Here is a 21,787-nt window from a genome sequence, read left to right as displayed (position 1 = left end):
GCTTTTATAGTCAGAAGAAGCAAGCCTGCTGTTTGTGCTCGTATCTCGACTCTCAAGGTTATCAGCTGCATAAATGACCCTGGGAAATGAGTAGTTAGAATCTTGCATTCTAGGCATACCCAGCAAGACGCCTAAGAATGTGAGAGACCCATGGTGACCGTCTCTCCCAACAGTAGGTATTTCGTAGATGCTACTCATCAAGTTGAGGAAGTTTTCTTTCTCATTTCTTAAGACTTTTTTTTTTTTTTTTTTTCATTAATGAGGGCTGAATTTAAAAGAGAGGAGCAGATCTCCTGATGCAAAAATTCAGCCTGGGAGGCTGCCCTCTGGGGCAAAGACGAGGAGTGTTGAGAATGCAACAAGCATGGTATGGAGCTGTTGAAGTGGGAATGTTTCGTGCCATCCTGCTTGGAAGGTACAGCATTTGAAGACATCCCTTTAACCAGAGGAAGGCCAGGAGGAGAGACCAGAAAGGAGGGCTTAAAATGAGGAATATAGAAGAAGGAACTCTGTTTCCAGATCTTTCTGGATTATTTTTGACTCTTTAGTATCTGGCACAATGCTTGGCTATTATATATCATAGGCTATTTGGTTGATAAAGTAATACTAAGAGCTTAATATGTAGTAGTAATAATAATATCAAAGGGTGCATTTAGGTTTTAAAGAAGAGACACTTGTATTCCTTTGGTATTCATCTGGGGAAATGCAGTGAGTGAGTGCCTATGGGCAGAGGAAACCATTAGATAATTGATAACATGGTGCTACTTTCTGGGTCGTCAGTTTTACATGAAATAATTGATGAATTGTTTAATGATCAAGAAGCTTGGTGCATAGAGAATAATAGTGCTCTTTATAGTTTGTGTAATTTTAAGTTTATTAAGTTCTTGTAGCTAATAAGCAAAACACCAAAATTTTCTTAAACGTTTAAACATTGATCACTAATTCAGTTCTTCCCCTTAAACAATGTAGTCTTCCTTTAGTATTTTAGTATAACTTATTCTTTTGGGCACTTTAAACATCTTAAAGTGAAGATATTTATAAAGAATACACACAAGGCTGGGTGTGGTGACTTACACCTGTAATCCCAGCACTTTGGAAGGCCAAGGTGGGCAGATCACCTGAGGTCAGAAGTTTGAGACCAGCCTGGCCAACATGGTGAAACCCCGTCTCTACTAAAAGTACAAAAATTAGCCGGGTGTGGTGGGAGCCTGTAATCCCAGCTACTCGGGAGGCTGAGGCAGGAGAATAGCTGGAACACAGGAGGCGGAGGTTGCAGTGAGCTAAGATCGTGCCATTGCACTCCAGCCTGGGCGATAGAGCAAGATTCCATTTCAAAAAAAAAAAAAAAAGAATAACACACAATTGGACAGGTGAGGTGGCTCACACCTGTAATCCCAGCACTTTGGGAGGCCAAGGCAGGCGGACCAGGAGTTGGCCAGGAGTTGGAGAACAGTCTGGCCAACATGGTGAAACCCCATCTCTACTAAAAATACAAAAGTTAGCCAGGTGTGATGGCACACGCCTGTAATCCCAGCTACTTGGGAGGCTGAGACAGGAGAATTGCATGAACCCAGGAGGTGGAGGAGGCAGTGAGTCGAGATCCCACCATTGCACTCCAGCCTGGGAGACAGAGCCAAAAAAAAAAAAAAAAAAGAATACACACAATCGTTACAAGTTTTATTGCTACACTCACACTTGAAAGCTATTGTAAAACATCAGTGATGTGAATTTAGTCCATTTCTACATTATTTTATACTTTTTAATTCCTTCCTCTTGTTACTGTTACTAATTTTAGTATCTTCCTGAGGTTTCAGTAATATTATTTTTTATTTTCTGGGTTTCAATTATCTTAAGTCAAGACCAATTAACCCCAAAAGTCTTCTCAAACTAAGCAAATGAGTTGTTTTTTGGTTAGCACTTGCAACCTGATTGTACAATCCAAGCACATTGAAAACTGGTTTGACCTGGCTGGGCGCGGTGGCTCACGCCTGTAATCCCAGAACTTTGGGAGACCAAGGCGGGCGGATCACGAGGTCAGGAGATCGAGACCATCCTGGCTAACGTGGTGAAACCCTGTCTCTACTAAAAATACAAAAAATTAGCCGGGCATGGTGGTGGGCGCCTGTAGTCTCAGCTACTCGGGAGGCTGAGGCAGGAGAATGGCGTGAACCCGGGAGGTGGAGCTTGCAGTGAGCTGAGATTGCGCCACTGTACTCCAGCTTGGGCAACAGAGCAAGACTCCATCTCAAAAAAAAAACAAAAAAAGAAAACTGGTTTGACCCAGGTATATCCAAACTTAAAATGTGTATAATCTTTGAGCAATTATACTTTTAGGAATTAATTGTGAAGAATTCATATACAGGTAAAATGATATATGCAAAAGGATATTTATTACAGCATTGTTTGTTACAGTGAAAAACTAGAAAAAGCCTAAATGATGATTGGCCACAGATTGGTTAAATAAGTTATGGCCATGCGCGGTGGCTCATTCCTGTAATCCTAGCACTTTGGGAGGCGGAGTCGGGCGGATCACAAGGTCAGGAGATCGAGTTCATCCTGGCTAACATGGTGGAACCCCATCACTACTAAAAATACAAAAAATTAGCCGGGCGTAGTGGCACATGCCTGTAGTCCCAGCTACTTGGGAGGCTGAGGCAGAAGAATCGCTTGAACCCAGGACGCGGAGGTTGCAGTGAGCCAAGATTGCACCGCTGCCCTCCAGCCTGGGTGACAGAGCGAGACTCTGTCTCAAAAAGAAAAAAAAAAATTAAGTTATATCCATTTAATGGACTACAACGTAGCTATTAAAGCAGTTATGTAACACAATATGTACTAATTGGGACCTAATTCCAAGATATATTAAGTAAAAATAGCAATGTGTGTAAGTAGTGTGTATAATATGAGTTAAAAAAATCTTTATATGTATGTATGTATATAAACATATATTCTCCAAGCCATATTGAGTTGCCCTAATCCATCCTGCTCCAGTTACACCCTGGTATCTTTGAAGCTAGGGATGATAGAGAGATTTGCCCCCATTCTCCTCACTGATACCCCACAAGCATTTCTGAAGCATGAACAGAAGGGAAATGATCATTCTGGGCCAGGAGCTGTGAGGAAAGTGGAGTCTTATCTATCTTCTTTTGCCTCTCCCAGCTCTACCCTTCTCCAAAAGAAGAGCCAAGAGAAGGTCCTTTTCTACAAATATCAGAGCCATGGCTCAGGTGAGATACTGTTTCGTTTTGCTCAGATAGAGTGATTTTTACTTCTAGTACCTGTAAACATTTGCTTTCCTCATGATGATGCTTTTTGATGTTGGAAAGAAAAACAACACCTTTTAAAAAGTTTGGTTATGAGCAATGCCAGAATTTTCCTGTAAAGGAAAGGATCTCTAACAAGCCAATTCATAGAAAAAAAAAAAATTGATTACATAATTATTGTTAGAAAATTTACACTCTTTTTTTTTTTTGAGATGGAGTCTTACTCTGTCTTCTAGGCTAGAGTACAGTGGCGTGATCTTGGCTCACTGCAACCTCTGCCTCCCGGGTTCAAGTGATTCTCCTACTTCAGCCTCCTGAGTAGCTAGGATTACAGGTGCCCACAACCACACCCAGCTAATTTTTGTATTTTTAGTGGAGATGAGGTTTTGCCATGTTGTCTAGGCTGGCCTCAAACTCCTGACCTCAAGTGATCTACCCGCCTCAGCCTCCCAAAGAGCTGGGATTACAGGCATGAGCCACCGCGCCCAGCAAAAAATTTATATTCTTAACTCACAGTTAACTATTAGTCAGCCAAGTGGTTGAATAACAAATTTCTCTGAAGAAGTTTTAATTTAGATTAATGTCCATCAGAAAATCCCCTATCAATTTCATCAAGAATACTTATTTCTTTCCATAAAGAGATGAATAATTATGTAATGTAAAAATGGTCTGACCCAGATCAGGTTTGGACTAATGTTTTTACACTGGTTTCCAGGGTCCCCTGTCAGAAAAAGGACATGCATTTCCTCCTAAACAACCCCAGTCTCCCCTCAGTTCCCCGCGCTTTTAAACAATGTTTACATACTCGTTTACAAAGTCCTTCAGCATCTCCTATCCCAGACTTCTACCAAAAATCCTAATAGGACAGAAGTGTGTTCCCCACACTAAATTAATATGAATCTAATTTGCTTGGACAGTGATTTGATGGGATGAAAATAAGTAATTAGGGGCACCTTATAGGGAAAAGCCCTCATTAGCTCCATAGACCTGGGTTTTCCAATAAGAAAATACATGCTGTGGTTTTGTTTGATTTCAGTCCTAGTACATGGCAAGGTCTCCTGGTTAACGAGCCTTTTATGTTTGAGAGTGTGACTAGTGGTTGGTACAAAGCTCTCACACCTCACTAAGCATCCATGAAAAATTGATGTCAGTGGCCAACTGTGGTGACTCACACCTGTAATTCCAGCATTTTGGGAGGTTGAAGCTGGTGGTTTGCTTGAACCCAGGTGACTAGCCTGGGCAACATGGCAAACCCCGCCTCTACAAAAAATACAAAAATTAGCCAGGCATGTTGGTGCGTGCCTGTAGTCCCAGGTACTCGGGAGGCTGAGGTGGGAGGATCACTTGAGCCCAGGAAGTCATGGCTGCAGTGAGATGTGATCATGCCACTGCACTTCGGCCTGGGTGACAGAGGAAGATCCTGTTTAAAAAACAAAAGCAATGATGTCAGTAATACCAATGGTGAAACCGGATCATCCTTCACCAGTTTTCTGTAGCTTAGTTATAAGGGGAATTTACAGCTGGGCAGTAGGTTGTTACTGGGCCAATGTTGGAGAGGTCTTTAAAGATCACCTCTAGCCTGAATTTCTAAAGGCAAAAGGATAGATGTCATTTATAGCCTTATAATAGAATATTATTCAGTGAGAAACATATGAATAGCATTTGTTGTAACAAGGAACATTTCTTATTATATAATAGTCTGGCATAGGAAGGGATCAGAGTCTTAAATTATATGCAAATTTAATTTTCTAAGATACAAAATTTTTAAAAGTAATTTTACACATGTCTACAAGGGAAGTAGTTCAATTCTGGTTTTGTCCCGTTACCAGACCCACTCCAAGAGGCCACTGCCGTCAACTCTTGAAAACTGGTTTACTACCATTTTTTGATAAACCCACTTTAGTCATCTCTTGACTGATTGCAAAGTTAAAGGGAACATTGTATTCCCATACTGCACTTTTGTTTTTCCTGACTGTTACCGTATCACCATTTTTGGTTAAATCAATAGTATACACCTTATTATGGCTGCAAGTATTATTCTCTGCCAAGCGAGCTCATGGCTTTGTTCTATAGAACCCTTCATTTTCCTGGGGTTAATTGCTTTCCCTGCCATTTGCCTAGTCATTTGTGTGTTTATATCCAGAATCTCCAGCATCACTGCCACAGGCTAGTCAATACGTTTTCCCTCTGGTCAGACACATCAGTTCCTTTCGATGTAGAGACTTGATTCCCCATTTCCTGTTTCCTTGTTCCCATCTGGTCTGGTTTACTCTCTCAGTCACAGCTTTCCTGAAACTTTACCTACTTCCTGAATCCTATGTTGTCTTCTTTTTTTGTTTACTCCTTCGTTTTTGTGGAGCACATCGTCTAGAAGTTTCCGAAGAAACTCTTCTTGAGTCCTTGGATGTCTACAAATGTCTTTTCTCAACACTCAAAACAGAATGATAGTTTGTTTATGAAAGTCTAGGTCAGAGTTTATTTTCTCCATCAGAATGTTGAAGAATTGTTCTTATTGTTTCTTGCTTTTAGAGGTGTTCTTGAGAATTCCATTGCCCCTCTAATTTTTGATGCCTTTTATATGACCTGCTCCTCTCTCGGGAGGCTTTTAATGTCTTTATCCCTTATTCTGAAATTTGACTCTCAGCTATTTGGGAAAAGAGAGGGGGAAAGATCACATGTATCATTGATTTATTATATGACAGGTATAGTGCGAGGCATTGCATATACAATTTCATTTAATTGGGAAAGGCCTCTTAGCTGAATTTTTGTACCTTCTCAACCTTGTTTGGATAATGGAGGTATCCTAGCATACTCAGGCAGTTTCATTTAGAGGAAACAGAATGACCTGGAAACCCAGTGATTCAGTTGTGCTTATTTGTTTACAGTCCTCCACTGCTTCCCAGACATTCATATGCTCACTGTATTTTACTTCCTCTACCTTAATCTTTTTCTTCTCTCTTTCCTCCACAAAAATACTTTTTAAAAAATTAATCAAGTCATATACGTGGTTATTGTTCCAGGAGTCAGTGATGTTCAGTGATGTGTCCGTAGACTTCTCTCAGGAGGAGTGGGAATGCCTGAATGATGATCAGAGAGATTTATACAGAGATGTGATGTTGGAGAATTACAGCAACCTGGTTTCAATGGGTAAGGACATCTGTCCATAGTAATTTAGATTCTGCCCTTGGAAGGCCTACTTCCTCCAATGTGAAATGCTCACCTGGCTTTCAAAAACCAGTCGAATTTTGACATCCTGTTCCACAGGAATGTTCTAAATATGGTAGAGTTAGAAAAAGGAAGCTGCATTGAGTTTTTGGGGATGTTTTACATCTTCCATTATGTTTCATAAGTCCGTTGTACATCTCTTTGACTCTTCTCGTAATGCCATGTCTTTCTTTATAATGAAGGGACTGGATTTGAATTCTAGGATATTCTCATGATAAATTTGTTTTGTTACTTCTTTTGTAAGCAGGGCATTCTATTTCTAAACCAAATGTGATCTCCTACTTGGAGCAAGGGAAGGAGCCCTGGTTGGTTGACAGAGAGCTAACAAGAGGCCAGTGGCCAGGTAAGTGAGGCACAGCAGGTAATGCGTGATTTGGCCAGTAGAGAGACTGCATCTTTTAGATGCTATCTGGGAACCTCTCCTCAAAGGCTTTTGGCCTATTATGCAAATGTAAGACCTTTTCTACATGAGCTTTCAAATGATCCTACCTTTCCCCTTTACCTAACACACTTTGCCTGCTTTTCTCCTCTTATCCTTCTCTCTCCGTTCTAACCAGCTGGTGCCCTCCTCCACCCTTTCTAGTGATATTTCTTTCTATCCATATTTTGGATCCATTTCCTTCCTAGCTTTTCATCCTCCTTTGTATTTAGTCTAACAAAAGCATCATTGTCTCCAGAAATAGATTTTTTCCTACACTGCTAAAGACTTACTTTCTTTTACTAAGTTTTTTGGGATAGGGGTTTATGCCTTCATTGATTCATTCATATTTTTTACCAACATTTACTGATTTTCTAACATGTATAAGGCACTCAGCTAGATGCTGCAGTGTTTAAAAAAGGAATAAGCAATTTCAGAACTTACTGCCTAGTAGAAGTACTAGAACATGTCTACAAATAACACCACCATAAGCGAAGTTAAAATAGGGAGCTTAGCAGAAAGCGAGGGCTAACGAGGTAGAAGAGGGGTTGATCCACATAGAAGTCATAGGGGGAGATTTTGGTGTGAGTGTCATTGACTTTATATAGTGGGTTGGAAATAAAGGGCCTGTGTCTCCATGGAGAAGGTAAGAGCTGGCAAAGAGAGATTTGGTATGAAGGAGGAGGAACAGAATAGCACATTCATTCATTAAGTTTATGTTTCTGGAGTGCCTATGGTATGCCCAGCACTATTCTCAACACTGAGGTTACAGTAATGAATAGAACATGCGTGATTGGGTGCGGTGGCTCACACCTGTAATCCCAGCACTTTGGGAGGCTGAAGCAGGAGGATTACCTGAGATCAGGAGTTCAAGACCAGCCTGGCCAACATGTTGAAACCCCATCTCTACTAAAAAATACAAAAATCAGCTGGGCGTGGTGGCATGCGCCTGTAATCCCAGCTACTCAGGAGGCTGAGGCAGGAGAATCACTTGAACCCGGGAGGTGGAGGTTGCAGTGAGCCAAGATTATGCCACTGCACTCTAGCCTGAGCGACAGAGAGAGACTCTATTAAAAAAAAGAAAAAGAACATGCATAATCTCTGTTCCCAGAACCTACCCCACAGTGTAGGGAGAGATATGAAAATAGATGAATATATAATATACCAGGTTATAGTAAATACTAAAAAGAAATAAGAAGTAGAGGAAGGGAATAAAGGATGATATTTTGTGTGAAGAGGCAAGAGAAATTTACCATATCTTACCAAATGATATGGTAGTGTTTGGGCAGAGACCTGAAGAAGCACCACAGTAAGTTATTGTATATAGGTACTGGGTGGAAGACCACTCCAGATGGAGGAACGCAGACCTTCAAGGGCCTGAGGCAGCTGTGCCTTGGCTGTGTTTGAGGAGCAGCCCCAGAGGCCAGTGACTGGAGGAGTGAGAGCAGAGGGGTACGTGGGTGGAGATGAGATCAAAGAGGCAGGAGTGGGAAAGAGTGGGTCAGTTTATGTACTGTCTGCCATACAGGCCATGGGAAATCTTTTCATTCTAAGACAAGAAGTCATCAGAAGGCTGTGCACCTAGAAATGGCTTGATGCAACTCATTATTTTTTTTTGTTTTTTTTTTTTTTTGAGACAGAGTCTCGCTCTGTCGCCCAAGCTGGAGTGCAGTGGCATGATCTCGGCTCACTGCAACCTCCGCTTCAAGCGATTCTCCTGCCTCAGGTTCAATCCAGGTTCAAGCGATTCTCCTGCCTCAGCCTCCCGAGTAGCTGGGATTACAGGCGCAGGCCACCATGCCCGGCTAATTTTTTTGTATTTTTTTTTTAGTAGAGACAGGGTTTCACTGTGTTAGCCAGGATGATCTCAATCTCCTGACCTTGTGATCCACCTGCCTCGGCCTCCCAAAGTCTGGAATTATAGGTGTGAGCCACCATGCCAGGCCATGTTTTTGTTTTTGTTTGAGATGGAGTCTTGCTCTGTCACCCAGGCTGGAGTGCAGTGGCATGATCTTGGCTCACTGCAAGCTCCACCTCCTGGGTTCAAGAGATTCTCATGCCTCATCCTCCCGAGTAGCTGGGATTACAGGCACCTGCCACCATGCCCAGCTAATTTTTGTATTTTAGTAGAGACAGTGTTTCACCATGTTGGCCAGGCTGGTCTCAAAATCCTGACCTCAGGTGATCCTCTTACCTTGGCCTCCCAACGTGCTGGGATTACAGGTGTGAGCCACTGCGCCTGTCCTTGATGCAACATATATTTTAAAAAGATTTCCCTAGCTGCTTTGTAGGTGGCAAGATTGGAAGCAGAGTGGCTGTTTAGCAGGTTTTTGTAGTAGTCTGGTTGAGATACAGTGATGGCTCAGAGACCATTGAAATGTTATCAGTGGCAGTGGAAGGAAGTGGTGGGTTTGAAATCTTTTCAAGGAAGAGTTAGCAGGATTCAGTCTTGGAGTATAAGCGGAAATAAAAAGGATTCGTGCTTTTTAGGGAGAGCCTATGGAAGAATGGGCTTTGTAATTACTGAAATGGGTAAAGAGTAGATTTGGGGCTTGCAAAATCAAGGGTGAGTTTGCTTATGTTAAGCTTCAGGTGCTTACTGGATGCAGCATAGATGCCATGCAGGCAGATCAGTATAGAAGTCTGGAACTGGGAGGTCAGATCAGCATTGAAGGAAAATTTGGAGAGCCTTCAATATAGAGATATAGAGTCTTGTGACTGGATGAAATCCCCTGGGGAATAAATATAGCAAGGACAGAAACTTGAAGCACCCTGATACCTAGAGGTTTACAGCAGGAGAAGATATGGCAAGGAAATGTAGGTTGAACAACAGCAGGATAGAAGGTGAACTCAGGAACTCAGGAAGAAAAGTACCAGAAAGATCTGGCCATGAAGATTAGATAGGTATGTAATAGTTTCTACATGCATTTTCTCATATAATTCTGTTTTTTTTCTTTTAGTGCAGTTCAAGTACTTATACTTACATGGTTAAGCTGCTTTCTAATCAATGCTTGTTTGTAAAAGCACCATTCTTTATGCATATACACATTCTTTATGTAAAAGCACAACTTTATGCATATAGATTTTTCTGTATTTGCTTAGGATGGATTCTCAGAAACAAGATATTTCTGGGCCAGACGCGGTGGCTCACGCCTGTGATCCCAGCACTTTGGGAGGCCAAGGCGGGCGGATCACGAGGTCAGGAGATCGAGACCATCCTGGCTAACACGGTGAAACCCCGTCTCTACTAAAAAATACAAAAAATTAACCAGGTGTGGTGGCGGGTGCCTGTAGTCCCAGCTACTCGGGAGGCTGAGGCAGGAGAATGGCGTGAACCCAGGAGGCGGAGCTTGCAGTGAGCCGAGATCGTTCCACTGCACTCCAGCCTGGGTGGCAGAGCAAGACTCCGTCTCAAAAAAAAAAAAAAAGATATTTCTGAAGCTTTCAGACACTCACAGTGTTTGGTAGTATTCATTTCATTGTACTCTTTAAGAATGGTTAATTTTTATTTTAAATAAATGTTTTCGCTCATTTATTTTACAAGTCATAAAATGTTGCTTTTCATTGTGAAAATTTTCAAAAATACATGCCACTCATCTACCCCTATTGTCGCACAAATATTTTCTTTATTTTCTTTGTTTTCAAGATGGAGTTTCGCTCTTGTTACCCAGGCTGGAGTGCAATGGCGTGATCTCGGCTCACTACAGCCTCCGCCTCCCGGATTCAAGCGATTCTCGTACCTCAGCCTCCTGAGTAGGTGGGATTACAGGCACCCGCTACCATGCCTGGCAAATTTTTTTGTATTGTTCATAGAGATGGGGTTTCACCAGGTTGGCCAGGCTGGTCTCAGACTCCTGACCTCAGGTGATCCACTTGCCTTGGCCTCCCAAATTCTGGGATTGCAGGCGTAAGCCACCGCGCCCCACCGCAAATAATTTCAAGTAAATCCAGGACCTCATGTCATTTCACCCTTGTATAATCTCATTATGTAATTCTAAAAAATATGGATATTTTCTCCCTTATATAACCTTAATGCAAAGTTATATAAATTTTACAGTGATTTCTTGGTATACTGGACTGCTTTATTGTCATTATATTGAGTACTTATGAGAGTGGACATTTTCACCATAGCATGATAATTAACTTGTTCATTTCTATATTTCATACTTTTAATCTATTACTGTGTTTATTCTTTCAGTTTTTATGGGCTTTGCAAAATAATAACATTTACCTGTCTATTGGTTTCCAGACGGTGCTTTTACTTTTTTTTTTGAAACAGGGTCCCACTCTTGCCCAGGCTGAAGGGCAGTGGCACTATCACGGCCCACTGCAGTCTTGACCACCTCCTGGGCTCATGTGATTCCCCCCACCTTAGCCTCCTGGGTAGATGGGACTACAGGTGCATGCCACCACACCTGGTTAATTTTTTGTATTTTTTGTAGAGACAGGGTTTTGCCATGTTACCCAGGCTGGTCTGGAACCCCTGGGCTCAAGTGATCCCACCGCTCAGGCTCCAAAAGTGGGGATTACAGGCATGAGCCACTGCTCCCAAACTAGCTGCCTAATTTTTTAGTTTTTTTGAGACAGAGTCTAGCCCTGTCGCCCAGGCTGGAGTGAAATGGCGTGAACTGGGTTCACTGCAACTTCCGCCTACGAGATTCAAGCGATTCTCATGCCTTAGCCTCCCAAATTGCGAGAATTACAGGCATGCAGCACCACACCCAGCTAATTTTTGTATTTTTAGTAGAGACAGCGTTTTGCCATGTTGGCCAGGCTGGTCTCTAACTCCTGGCCTCAAGTGATCCTCCCACCTCAACCTCCCACAGTGTTGGGATTACAGGAGTGAGCCACTTCGCCCAGCTGAGCTATCTAATTTTAACTTTTCTTCAACACTTGTATTTGTTTACAATTTCACCAGCAGTATATGAATGTTCCCATTGTTGCACGTGCTTCCTAATGTACGGTATTGTCAAACTTTAATTTTTTTTTTTTTTTTTTGAGACAGTTTCGCTCTTGTTGCCCAGGCTGGAGTGCAATGACACAATCTCGGCTCACCGCAACCTCTGCTTCCCGGGTTCAAGTGATTCTTCTGCCTCAGCCTCCGAAGGAGCTGGGATTACAGGCATGCGCCACCACGCCTGGCTAATTTTGCATTTTTAGTAGAGATGGGATTTCTCCCTGTTGGTCAGGCTGCTCTCAAACTCCTGACCTCAGGTGATCCGCCTGTCTCGGCCTCCCAAAGTGCTGGGATTACAGGTGTGAGCCACCACACCCAGCTCAAACTTTGATTTTTATCAATTAGTGAGTGTATAATAATAATTCGGTGTGGTTTTAATTTGCATTTCCTTCTTTTTTTCTTTCTTTTTTTTTTTTTTTTTTCAAGATGGAGTCTCTCTCTGTCACCCAGGCTGGAGTGCAGTGGCACGATCTCAGCTCACTGCAACCTCTGCCTCCCAGGTTCAAGCAATTCTCCCACCTCAGCCTCCCAAGTAGCTGGAATTACAAGCATGTGCCACCAAGCCCGGCTAATTTTTATATTTTTCGTAGAGATGGGGTTTCACCATGTTGGCCAGGCTGGTCTTCAACTCCTGACCTCAAATGATCCACTCGCCTCCCAAAGTGCTGGGATTACAATCTTGAGCCACCGTGCCCTGCCACATTTTTCTTTCCTGATGAGTTTTAGCACACATTTTCAAGTCATTGGTTTTTTGAAATTCTTTTTTTTTTTTTTTTTTTTGAGACGGAGTCTCACATTGTTGCCCAGGCTGGAGTGCAGCGGTGAAATCTTGGCTCACTTCAATCTCTGCCTCTCGGGTTCAAGCGATTCTTCTGCCTCAGCCTCCTGCGTAGCTGGGATTACAGGCGCCCACCACTATTCCCAGCTAATTTTTTATATTTTTAGTAGAGATGGGGTTTCACTGTGTTGGCCAGGATGGTCTCAAACTCCTGACCTCATGATCCGCCTGTCTCGACCTCCCAAAGTGTTGGGATTATAGGCGTGAGTCACCGCGCCCAGCCGAATTGTCTTGTATTATTCTTAATAATGTTTAAGGGTTCTTTATATGTTCTGCTTATGAGACTTTGCATGTTCTACGAACTACAAATATCTTTTTCTACTCTGAATTGAATTTAGCTTTCTTTATGGTTTTCTTTTCTGTGAGCAGAAGTTCTTAATGATTACTGTAGTCAAATGTATCCATCTTTTCTTTTATGCTTCACACTTGTAGGGACTTGATTAAGAAATTCTTCCTTAGCCTATATTTGAATCTTACATGAATGGAATCATCGCATATGTATAGTCAGCCCTTCGTATTCGTGGATTCTACATCCACAGACTCAACCAATCATGGATGTAAAATACATATAGTTGGCCCTCTGTATTAATAGGTTGAGACTCACAGTTGGTTGAAACCAACTTACTGCACCGTTTTATATAAGGGACTTGCGCATCCGCAGATTTTGGTGTCTGCCATGGTCCTGGAACCAAACCTCAACCCTCCTCACCCCTCCCACCCGGTACAGAGGGCCAGCTGTACATTGTTGTCTTTTTTAATATATCTTTTCCTGCCACAAGGCCATGAAGATATTCTTAGCTCTTTTCTTTTTGATAGATGATTCTTGTTCCTTTCCATCAGAGAAAAATGTTTCCCTCTAATAGGCTAAATCTTTACTGTGATAAATTCAGACATGGTTACCTTTATTCCCCTTATGCCTTGCTTCTGGTAGTATTTTTCAATCTGAAGACTTACATCTTTCTTTTTTTAGTGATGGGAAATTCTTAGTAGTCATCTCTTCAAATATTGCCTTGTTACCTTTTCCTTTTTTCCTTCTATTAAACTGACATAAAACATCTGTGTTTCTTACTCTTCATCTGTTTTTCCATTTAGACTGCCTTTATATATATTTATACTGCCTTTATATATATTTGATATATTATATATATTTCTTTGGCCTTGATTTATATTGGTTTGCTAATATATTCTGTAACAGTGACCTTTATGCTTTTCAACCTATCCATTAAATTTTTCCCTTAAAATAGTATTTATAAGCCGGGCATGGTGGCTCACGACTGTAATCCCAGCACTTTGGAAGGCCAAGGCGGGCGGATCATGAGGTCAGGAGATCGAGACCATTCTGGATAACATGATAAACCCTGTCTGTACTAAAAATACAAAAAAAATTAGCTGGGCGTGGTGGCGGGTGCCTGTAGTCCCAGCTACTTGGGAGGCTGAGGCAGGAGAATGGCGTGAACCCAGGAGGTGGAGCTTGCAGTGAGCCGAGATCGTGCCACTGCACTCCTGGGCTACAGAGTGAGACTCCATCTCAAAAAAAAAAAATAGTATTTATAAACATAGTAGAATATATAGAATGTATATACGTAAACATATAATTATGACAATAATATTTACATCTGCAGACTTACATGTGCAAGAGATTTGTTAGGAAACACACTTAGGAATACCATTGCAGGATCTTGGCGTACATACTTACTCAGCTTTGCAAGGTGATGCCAAACAGTTTTCCAAGTGTTGTATTAGTTTACGTGGGAAGTACTTTTGTTCCACCATCTTTCCTTATGATATTATAAGATTTTTTCGTTTTTTAATAATCTGATTGATGAGTATGAAATCTTATTTTATCATTTTAAATTAAATTTCCCTGGTCGTTATTGAAGATGATTACCTTTCCATATGTTTATTGGTCATTAGTGTCTCTTCTGTGTAATGTCATTTTGATCCATTTTGTATTAGGCTAATTTGTCTTTTTCCTAAGATTTGTAGGAATTCCTTGTATAAATTCTAGATACTCATTTTTGGTCAATCGCATGTTTTGTAGATATGTTTTCCAGTTTATGTCTTTTTTACTCACTTTCGTTATGATATCTTTTGATGAACAGTAATTCTTTGTGTTAATATTGTCAAATTATATGTTTAGTGGTTAAATTATATATTGCTTATAAACATTTTTATCTTTTTCCTGTATGCTTTATACTTTTCGGATCTTCAGAAACCCCTTCCTAGCCCAATTTTCTACTTTAATTCCAAATTTTTTTTTTTTTAAGACAGAAAAAGTCACCCAGGCTAGAGCGCACTGGAACAATCACGGCTCACTGCAGCTTCTACCTCCTAGGCTCAGGTGATCCTCCCACCTCAGCCTCCCGGGACTGCAGGCATGTGCCATCACTCCCGGCTAACTTTTTGTATTTTTTGTAGAGACAGGGTTTTGCCATGTTGCCCATGCTGATCTCGAACTCCCAAGAATTTTTATGTTTTTGCTTTCTTATTAAAGACCTATTAATGCAACTTTAATTGATTTTTATGAATAGTATGAGATGGAGATCAGTTATTTTTCCTATATAGAAAATGAATTGGCTGGGTGTGGTAGCTCATGCCTATAATCCCAGCACTTTGGGAGGTTAAGGCAGGAGGGTTGCTTGAGCCCAGGAGTTCAAAACCAGCCTGGGCAACAGGGGGAAACACCGTCTCTTAAAAAAAAAAAAAAATTATGTTTCCCTCTCAAATGAAAACTCCGCCTATTCTTCATTGATCAACAGTGCTCCTCTGTCATATATTCAGATTTCATATATGCATTGGGTCTTTCTTGTTACATTGAGCCTTTTTATCCCTGCCTTAATTACTCTTGTTTATATAACAAGTCTTGATTTCTGATAGGACACATCTCTCCACCTTTTCTTCAAGCATGTTTTGGTTATACTTATCTCTTTGATCTTTCATATAGTATTAAAAATTACTTTTTTATTTAAAATGTTGAGTTTTTAATATGTATAATTACATTGAATTTGGCCGGGTGTGGTGGCTCACTTCTGTAATCCCAACACTTTGGGAGGCCGAGGTGGGCAGATCACTTGAGGCCAGGAGTTCGAGACCAGCCTGGCCAATGTGATGAAACCCAGGCTCTACTAAAAATACAAAAATTAGCCAGGTGTGATAGCACACAACTATAATCCCAGCTACTCGGGAGGCTGAGGCACAAGAATTGCTTGAACCCTGGAGGTGGAGGTTGCAGTGCACCGAGATCATGCCACTGCACTCCAGCCTGGGTGATGGAATGAGACTCTGTCTCAAAAAAAAAAATCCCAACAAAAGCAAACACAAAAATTAGCCAGGTGTGGTGGCGCACACCTGTTGTCCCAGCTACTCGGGAGTCCGAGGCATGAGCATCACTTGAACCCAGGAGGCAGAGGTTGCAGTGAGCCAAGATGGTACTACTGCACTATAGCCTGGGCAACAGAGCGAGACTCTGTCTCAAAAAAAAAAAAAAAAAGAAATTACATTGAATTTGTAGATCACTTTAGTAGTAACTGATATCTTTATTATGTTAAATCATGTTTGCCATGATCACAGTACTTTTCTCCATTTATTTAGGCCTTCTTGATGGTATTTCAGTGTATTTTTATAAACTTATCTCAAAAAAGGGCTTATAGTTCATTTTATATTTTATTTCTAGGTATTTTCTATATATTTTGGGGGGTCTACAAATGCAGTTGACTTGTTTATTGCATAGGATATAGACAGAGATAATTCCAGCTGGAATGTAGTGGTGAACCCACAGCTCTATGCAGTCTGGACCTCCTGGGCTTAAGTGATCCTCCTACCTCAGCCCCCCGAGTAGCTGAAACCGCAGAGGTGTGCCACCATGCCCAGCTAATTTTTAAAATTTTGGTAGAAACCAGGTCTCCCTGTGTTGTCTAGGCTGATTTTGAACTCCTGGGCTCAAGCAGTCCTCCCATTTTGGCCTCTCAAAGTGCTGGGATTACTGCGCCTGGCCCAAGATAAGCCTTCTAGTTTTGTCAGAAGGCACAGGAAATGGGATTCTTTTTTTTTTTTTTTTGAGACAGAGTCTTGCTCTGTCGCCCAGGCTGGCTTGCAGTGGCACAGTCTCAGCTCACTGCAGCCTCTGCCTCCTGGGTTCAAGCGATGCTCCTACCTCAGCCTCCCGAGTAGCTTGGATTACAGGCACCCCCACCACGCCCGGCTAATTTTTTGTATTTTTAGTAGAGGCGGGGTTTCAGCGCGTTAGCCAGGATGAGAGGAAATGGGATTCTTAACACCAGAGAAACTGGGGCAATCTCTTGCTTGTGTGTATGCACATACATATGTACATGTATATATATATGTATATATACACAAATATATGTCTATATTTTCCCCCGTGTTTTTGCATGTCCCAGCCTCCAGACAATCTCACAGTAGCAGCAGCAATAGTGGAAGCAGTGGCGGCCTGCAGGTATCTAAAACTACAAGGGGTAGGAACCTTCTTTTCCTTTTAGAGTTGCTGTGGAGTGAACCCGCATTACTTTTTTTCTCTGTTTCCTCCTGCCATACCCAGGCATAGTTGCAGAAAGTACATAGCAGAGGGAGGTAACTAAAGCCCCAGCATTATGACTAGAGAACTGAATAGGGGAGCTCCAGGGAACTAGAAAGTATCAAGAAGATCCCAGAAAGGAACAAGGTCAAAAAAGCAACCCATGTTCAAGTTCAAAAAACCCAAAGTTGGCCCCAGCAAGGTGGCTCACGTCTGTAATCCCAGCACTTTGGGAGGCCGAGGTGGGTGGATCACCTGAAGTCGGGAGTTCGAGACCAGCCTGACCAACATGGAGAAACCCCATCTCTACTAAAAATACAAAATTAGCCGGGCATGGTGACATATGCCTCTAATCCCAGCTACTCAGGAGGCTGAGGCAGGAGAATTGCTTGAACCTGGGAGGCAGAGGTTGGGGTGAGCCGAGATCGTGCAATTGCACTCCAACCTGGGCAACAAGAGCAAAACTCCGTCTCAAAAAAAAAAAAAAAAAAAAAACCCAAAGTTCAAAAAAACTCAGTTCTGATGAACTCTTAGGCTCATTTTTGCCCAAATATATGTGGATCTATCCCTAAATAATATATCAAAGACTTTAAGAACTAAAATGTAAGTTTTAGATTGGATTGGGTGGTGCACACACAGGACAAATCCAAATCACACTGCAAAGGCCTTGAAAACTGACACTGAAATCAGTCCACACAAGGCTTGTTGGAACTTGCAGCCTGAACCCAACATGGTCAGTACCTGTTAAAACAAAAGTATCAACCATCTCCATAGGATTTATTTTATTTATTTATTTCTTTTATTTTATTTTTTTCTGAGACAGAGTCTGGCTCTGTTGCCCAGGCTGGAGTGCAGTGGCACAATCTTGGCTCACTGCAACCTCTGCCTCCTGGGTTCAGGGGATTCTCCTGCCTCAGCCTCCCCGAGTAGCTGGGACTACAGGCACGTGCCACTAAGCCTAACTAATTTTTGTTTTTTGTATTTTTAGTAGAGATGAGGTTTTACCATGTTGGCCAGGTGTCGAACTCTTGACCTCAGGTGATCCACCTGCCTCGGCCTCCTAAAGTGCTGGGATCACAGGTGTGAGCCACTGCGTCGGGCCAAGAGTTTTAATTAGATGTATCTTGGTATAATTTCTGAAGTTCAAAGAAACAGAGAAAACTCCATTGAAGTAACAAACTAGTAACTCAGGGTGTATCCTACACATGTTTGTGTTTGGTGCCGCCCCTACAGTTCTCTAATGTTCTGAATTAGTTACCAGCCTCAAGCTATCAGGGGATTTAATATAGAAATCTGGATTTCTGGTTTTCCTTGGAGAGCTGGAAAGCAGCACTGGACCTTCATTCTCACATGACAGCTGTCTCCTGGATTTAACAAGCACTTAACCCCTTTGAGAAGGGGTACAAGCTCTTTTACTAACCACTGTCCCCACTATTGCCTACTCCCACACAGACCCTGAGGGCACAGCCTGAGCTGCAATGTACATTTGCAGTATTGCTTGTCTTAATCTCACCTTCATTACTGAAGGATATTTTTGGTAGATACAAAATTCTGGATTGACAACTCTTTTTCAGCACAATAAATTATTGTTCTACTTTTCTTCTGGCCTCCAGAGTTTGTGAAGAGCAATCCAGTGATTCAAATCATTGTTCACCCATAAGTAATACATTTTTTTTTTACAGTTCTTTCACTATTTATTTTGTCTTTCATTTTCAGCAGTTTGATTATGATGTGTCTGAGTATGGATTTCTTTGGGTTTATCCTATTTGGGGTGGCTGAGCTTCTCAAAATGGCTTTGCTTGTTTTATCTTTCACAAAATTGGTAAGTTTTCAGCCATTATTTCTTCAAATCTTTTTTGAGTCCTGTGCTATCTCTTCTCCTTCTGAAACCCTAATGACACAAATGTTAAATCTTTTCTTGTTCTACATTCCCAGAGGCTGTGTTCTTTTTGCATTTTTATCTTTTTTTTCAGTTATTCATATTAGCTAATTTCTTTTGAACTATCTTCAAGTTTATTGACTTTATTACCTCCATTCTGCTTTTGAGCCTAGCCAGTGGTTTTTATTTCGGCTACTGCACTTTTCAGTTCTAAAACTTGTTTATTCTTCTTTATATCTTCTACTCTTTTGCTGAAACTTTCTATTTTTATATTGGTTTGCAGAGTGTGCATGATTCCTTATTCAAGTATTTTTAAAATAGCTGCTTTAAAGTCATTATCTGATAATTCCAACATGAATCACCTTTATTTTGGTGTCTGTTGTCTTTTGCCATGTGAGTTAAAATTTTCTTCATTCTTCATTTGTTGAGTGATTTTGGATGGTATTCTAAGGCATTCTGAATATTATTCTATGAGACCCTAGGTCTTTCTTTAAATCCTATGGAAGCCAGGTGCAGTAGCTTATGCCTGTAATCCCAGCACTTTGGGAGGTCAAGGTGGGCAGATCACTTGAGGTCAGGAGTTCAAGATCAGCCTGGCCAACGTGTTGAAACCCCATCTTTACTAAAAATACAAAAAAAATAGCTGGGTATGATCTCAGCTACTTGGGAGGCTGAGAGGCAGGAGGATCTCTTGAACCCAGGAAGCGGAGGTTGCAGTGAGCTGAGATCACGCCACTGTACTCTCACCTGGGCAACAAAGCAAGGTTCTGTCTCAAAAAAAAAAAAAAAAATTAATAGGTGGCCAGGCGCGGTGGCTCACAACTGTAATCCCAGCACTTTGGGAGGCCGAGGCGGGCGGATCACCTGAGGTCGGGGTTCGAGACCAGCCTGGTCAACATGGTGAAACCCCATATTTACTAAAAATACAAAAAATTAGCTGGGCATGGTGGCGCATGCCTGTAATCCCAGCTACTCAGGAGGCTGAGGCAGGGGAATCGCCCGAACCTGGAAGGCAGAGGTTGTGGTGAGCTGAGATCAAGCTGTTGCATTCCCATCTGGGCAACAAGAGCAAAACTGTCTCAAAAAAAAAAAAAAGTAATAGGCTGGGAGCGGAGCAGTGGCTCACACCTGTAATCCCAGCACTTTGGGAGGCCGAGGTGGGTGGATCACACGGTCAGGAGTTCAAGACCAGCCTGGCCAAGGTGATGAAACCCCATCTCTACTAAAAATACAAAAATTAGCCAGGCATAGTGGCACATGCCTGTAATCCCAACTACCTGGGGGCTGAGGCAAAAACAAAACAAAACAAAAACCTCTTTCCTCATATATATTGCTCAGCAAAAAGGGAACCATCTGAATACTAAGAGTTTTCATCAACCCTGGAAATTTATTTTATTAGGGTTCTATATCATTGCCATATTTTCCTTCCAGAATTCGTATTTTACATTCATTTTATTTCTTACATCATATTTTCTTCCCTATGACTTATTTTCTGTCATCATTTTCATCCTTCTCTGAAAGTTTTTTAAACAATTCATTCCAGCTTTTTCCCTAGCATTATTGAGGTATATTTGGCAAATAAAAATTATATATATTGGCCAGGCGGGGTGGTGCATGCCTGTAATCCTAGCTACCTGGGAGGCTGAGGCAGGAGAAGTGCTTGAACCCAAGAGGCAGAGGTTGCAGTGAGCCAAGATCACGCCATTGCACTCCAGCCTGGGCGACAAGAGTGAAAACTTTGTCTCAAAAAAAAAAATTATATATATTTACAGTATACAATTAGGTATTTTGATATATGTGTATACATTGTGAAATGATTACCATAATCAAGCCAATTAATGTATCTATCACATCACATAGTTACCAATTTGTATATGTGTGTATGTGGTAAGAACATTAAGATCGACTCCCATAATAAATTCCAAGTATATAATACAGTATTATAAATTAGTTACTATGGTATACATTCTGTACTGGTATTACTATTAATGGTATGTACTTACATGGCAGTACATACTATTAATATATAATGCTGTATATTAGATCTCCAGAAATTTTTTATTCTGAGTAACTGGAACTTTGTACCCTTTGACCAATATCTTCTTTCCTCCATCCCCCAACCCCTGGAGACCTCCATTCTACTCTCTTCTTCTATGAGTTCAGCGTTTTAGAGTTCATATGTAAGTGAGATCACTGCAGTATCTGTCTTTCTGTGCCTGGCATATGTCCTCCAGCTTCATCTATGTTTTTGAAAATAACAGGATTTTCTTCATTTTTAAGGCTTAATATTCCAGTGTTTGTGTATTTATATATATACACATACATTCCATTGTGTGTGTGTATATGTGTATGTGTGTGTGTATACATATATATGCCCACACATCACATTTTCTTTATCAATTAATCCATTGATTCCATATCTTGGCTATCATGAATGATGCTGCAATGAACATAAGAATGCAGATTTTTTTTCCCCATACTGATTTGATTTCATTTGGATATATACCCAGAAGTGAGCTTGCTGGGTTATAGGGTAGTTTTGAGAAACCTCCATGCTGTTTTCCATAATGGCTGTTTCAATTTATGCCACCAACAGTGTACAAGGATTCCCTGTTTGCCACATCCTTTCAAACACTTGTTATTTTTTGTCCTTTTGATAATAGCAGTTCTGACAGGTGT

The 21,787-nt window shown here is 41.3% G+C and overlaps 1 protein-coding gene across 6 annotated transcripts in view; it reads left to right on the top strand.

Annotated features, from left to right (window-relative positions):
* The window catches only part of ZNF566 (zinc finger protein 566), a 46,198-nt gene that overhangs the window by 10,701 nt on the left and 13,710 nt on the right, over positions 1–21,787 (top strand). For 2 of the 6 annotated variants that reach the window (XM_032170629.2, XM_032170631.2), the window contains exons 2-4: positions 3,157–3,224; positions 6,281–6,407; positions 6,730–6,828. In XM_032170629.2, the coding sequence (XP_032026520.1) occupies positions 3,216–3,224; positions 6,281–6,407; positions 6,730–6,828 (235 nt within the window). In that variant the 5' untranslated portion in view covers positions 3,157–3,215. Of the gene's footprint in view, positions 1–2,665; positions 3,225–6,280; positions 6,408–6,729; positions 6,829–21,787 lie in introns of those variants that run through there. The other 4 variants (XM_058425208.1, XM_032170628.2, XM_032170632.2 and 1 more) reach the window with 3 other exon arrangements.

Source organism: Hylobates moloch, unplaced genomic scaffold, assembly GCF_009828535.3.
Source record: "Hylobates moloch isolate HMO894 unplaced genomic scaffold, HMol_V3 SCAFFOLD_12, whole genome shotgun sequence".
Lineage (NCBI taxonomy): Eukaryota > Metazoa > Chordata > Mammalia > Primates > Hylobatidae > Hylobates > Hylobates moloch.
Note: the sequence above shows the minus strand (reverse complement) of the source record. Positions and strands in the feature narration are given on the sequence as shown.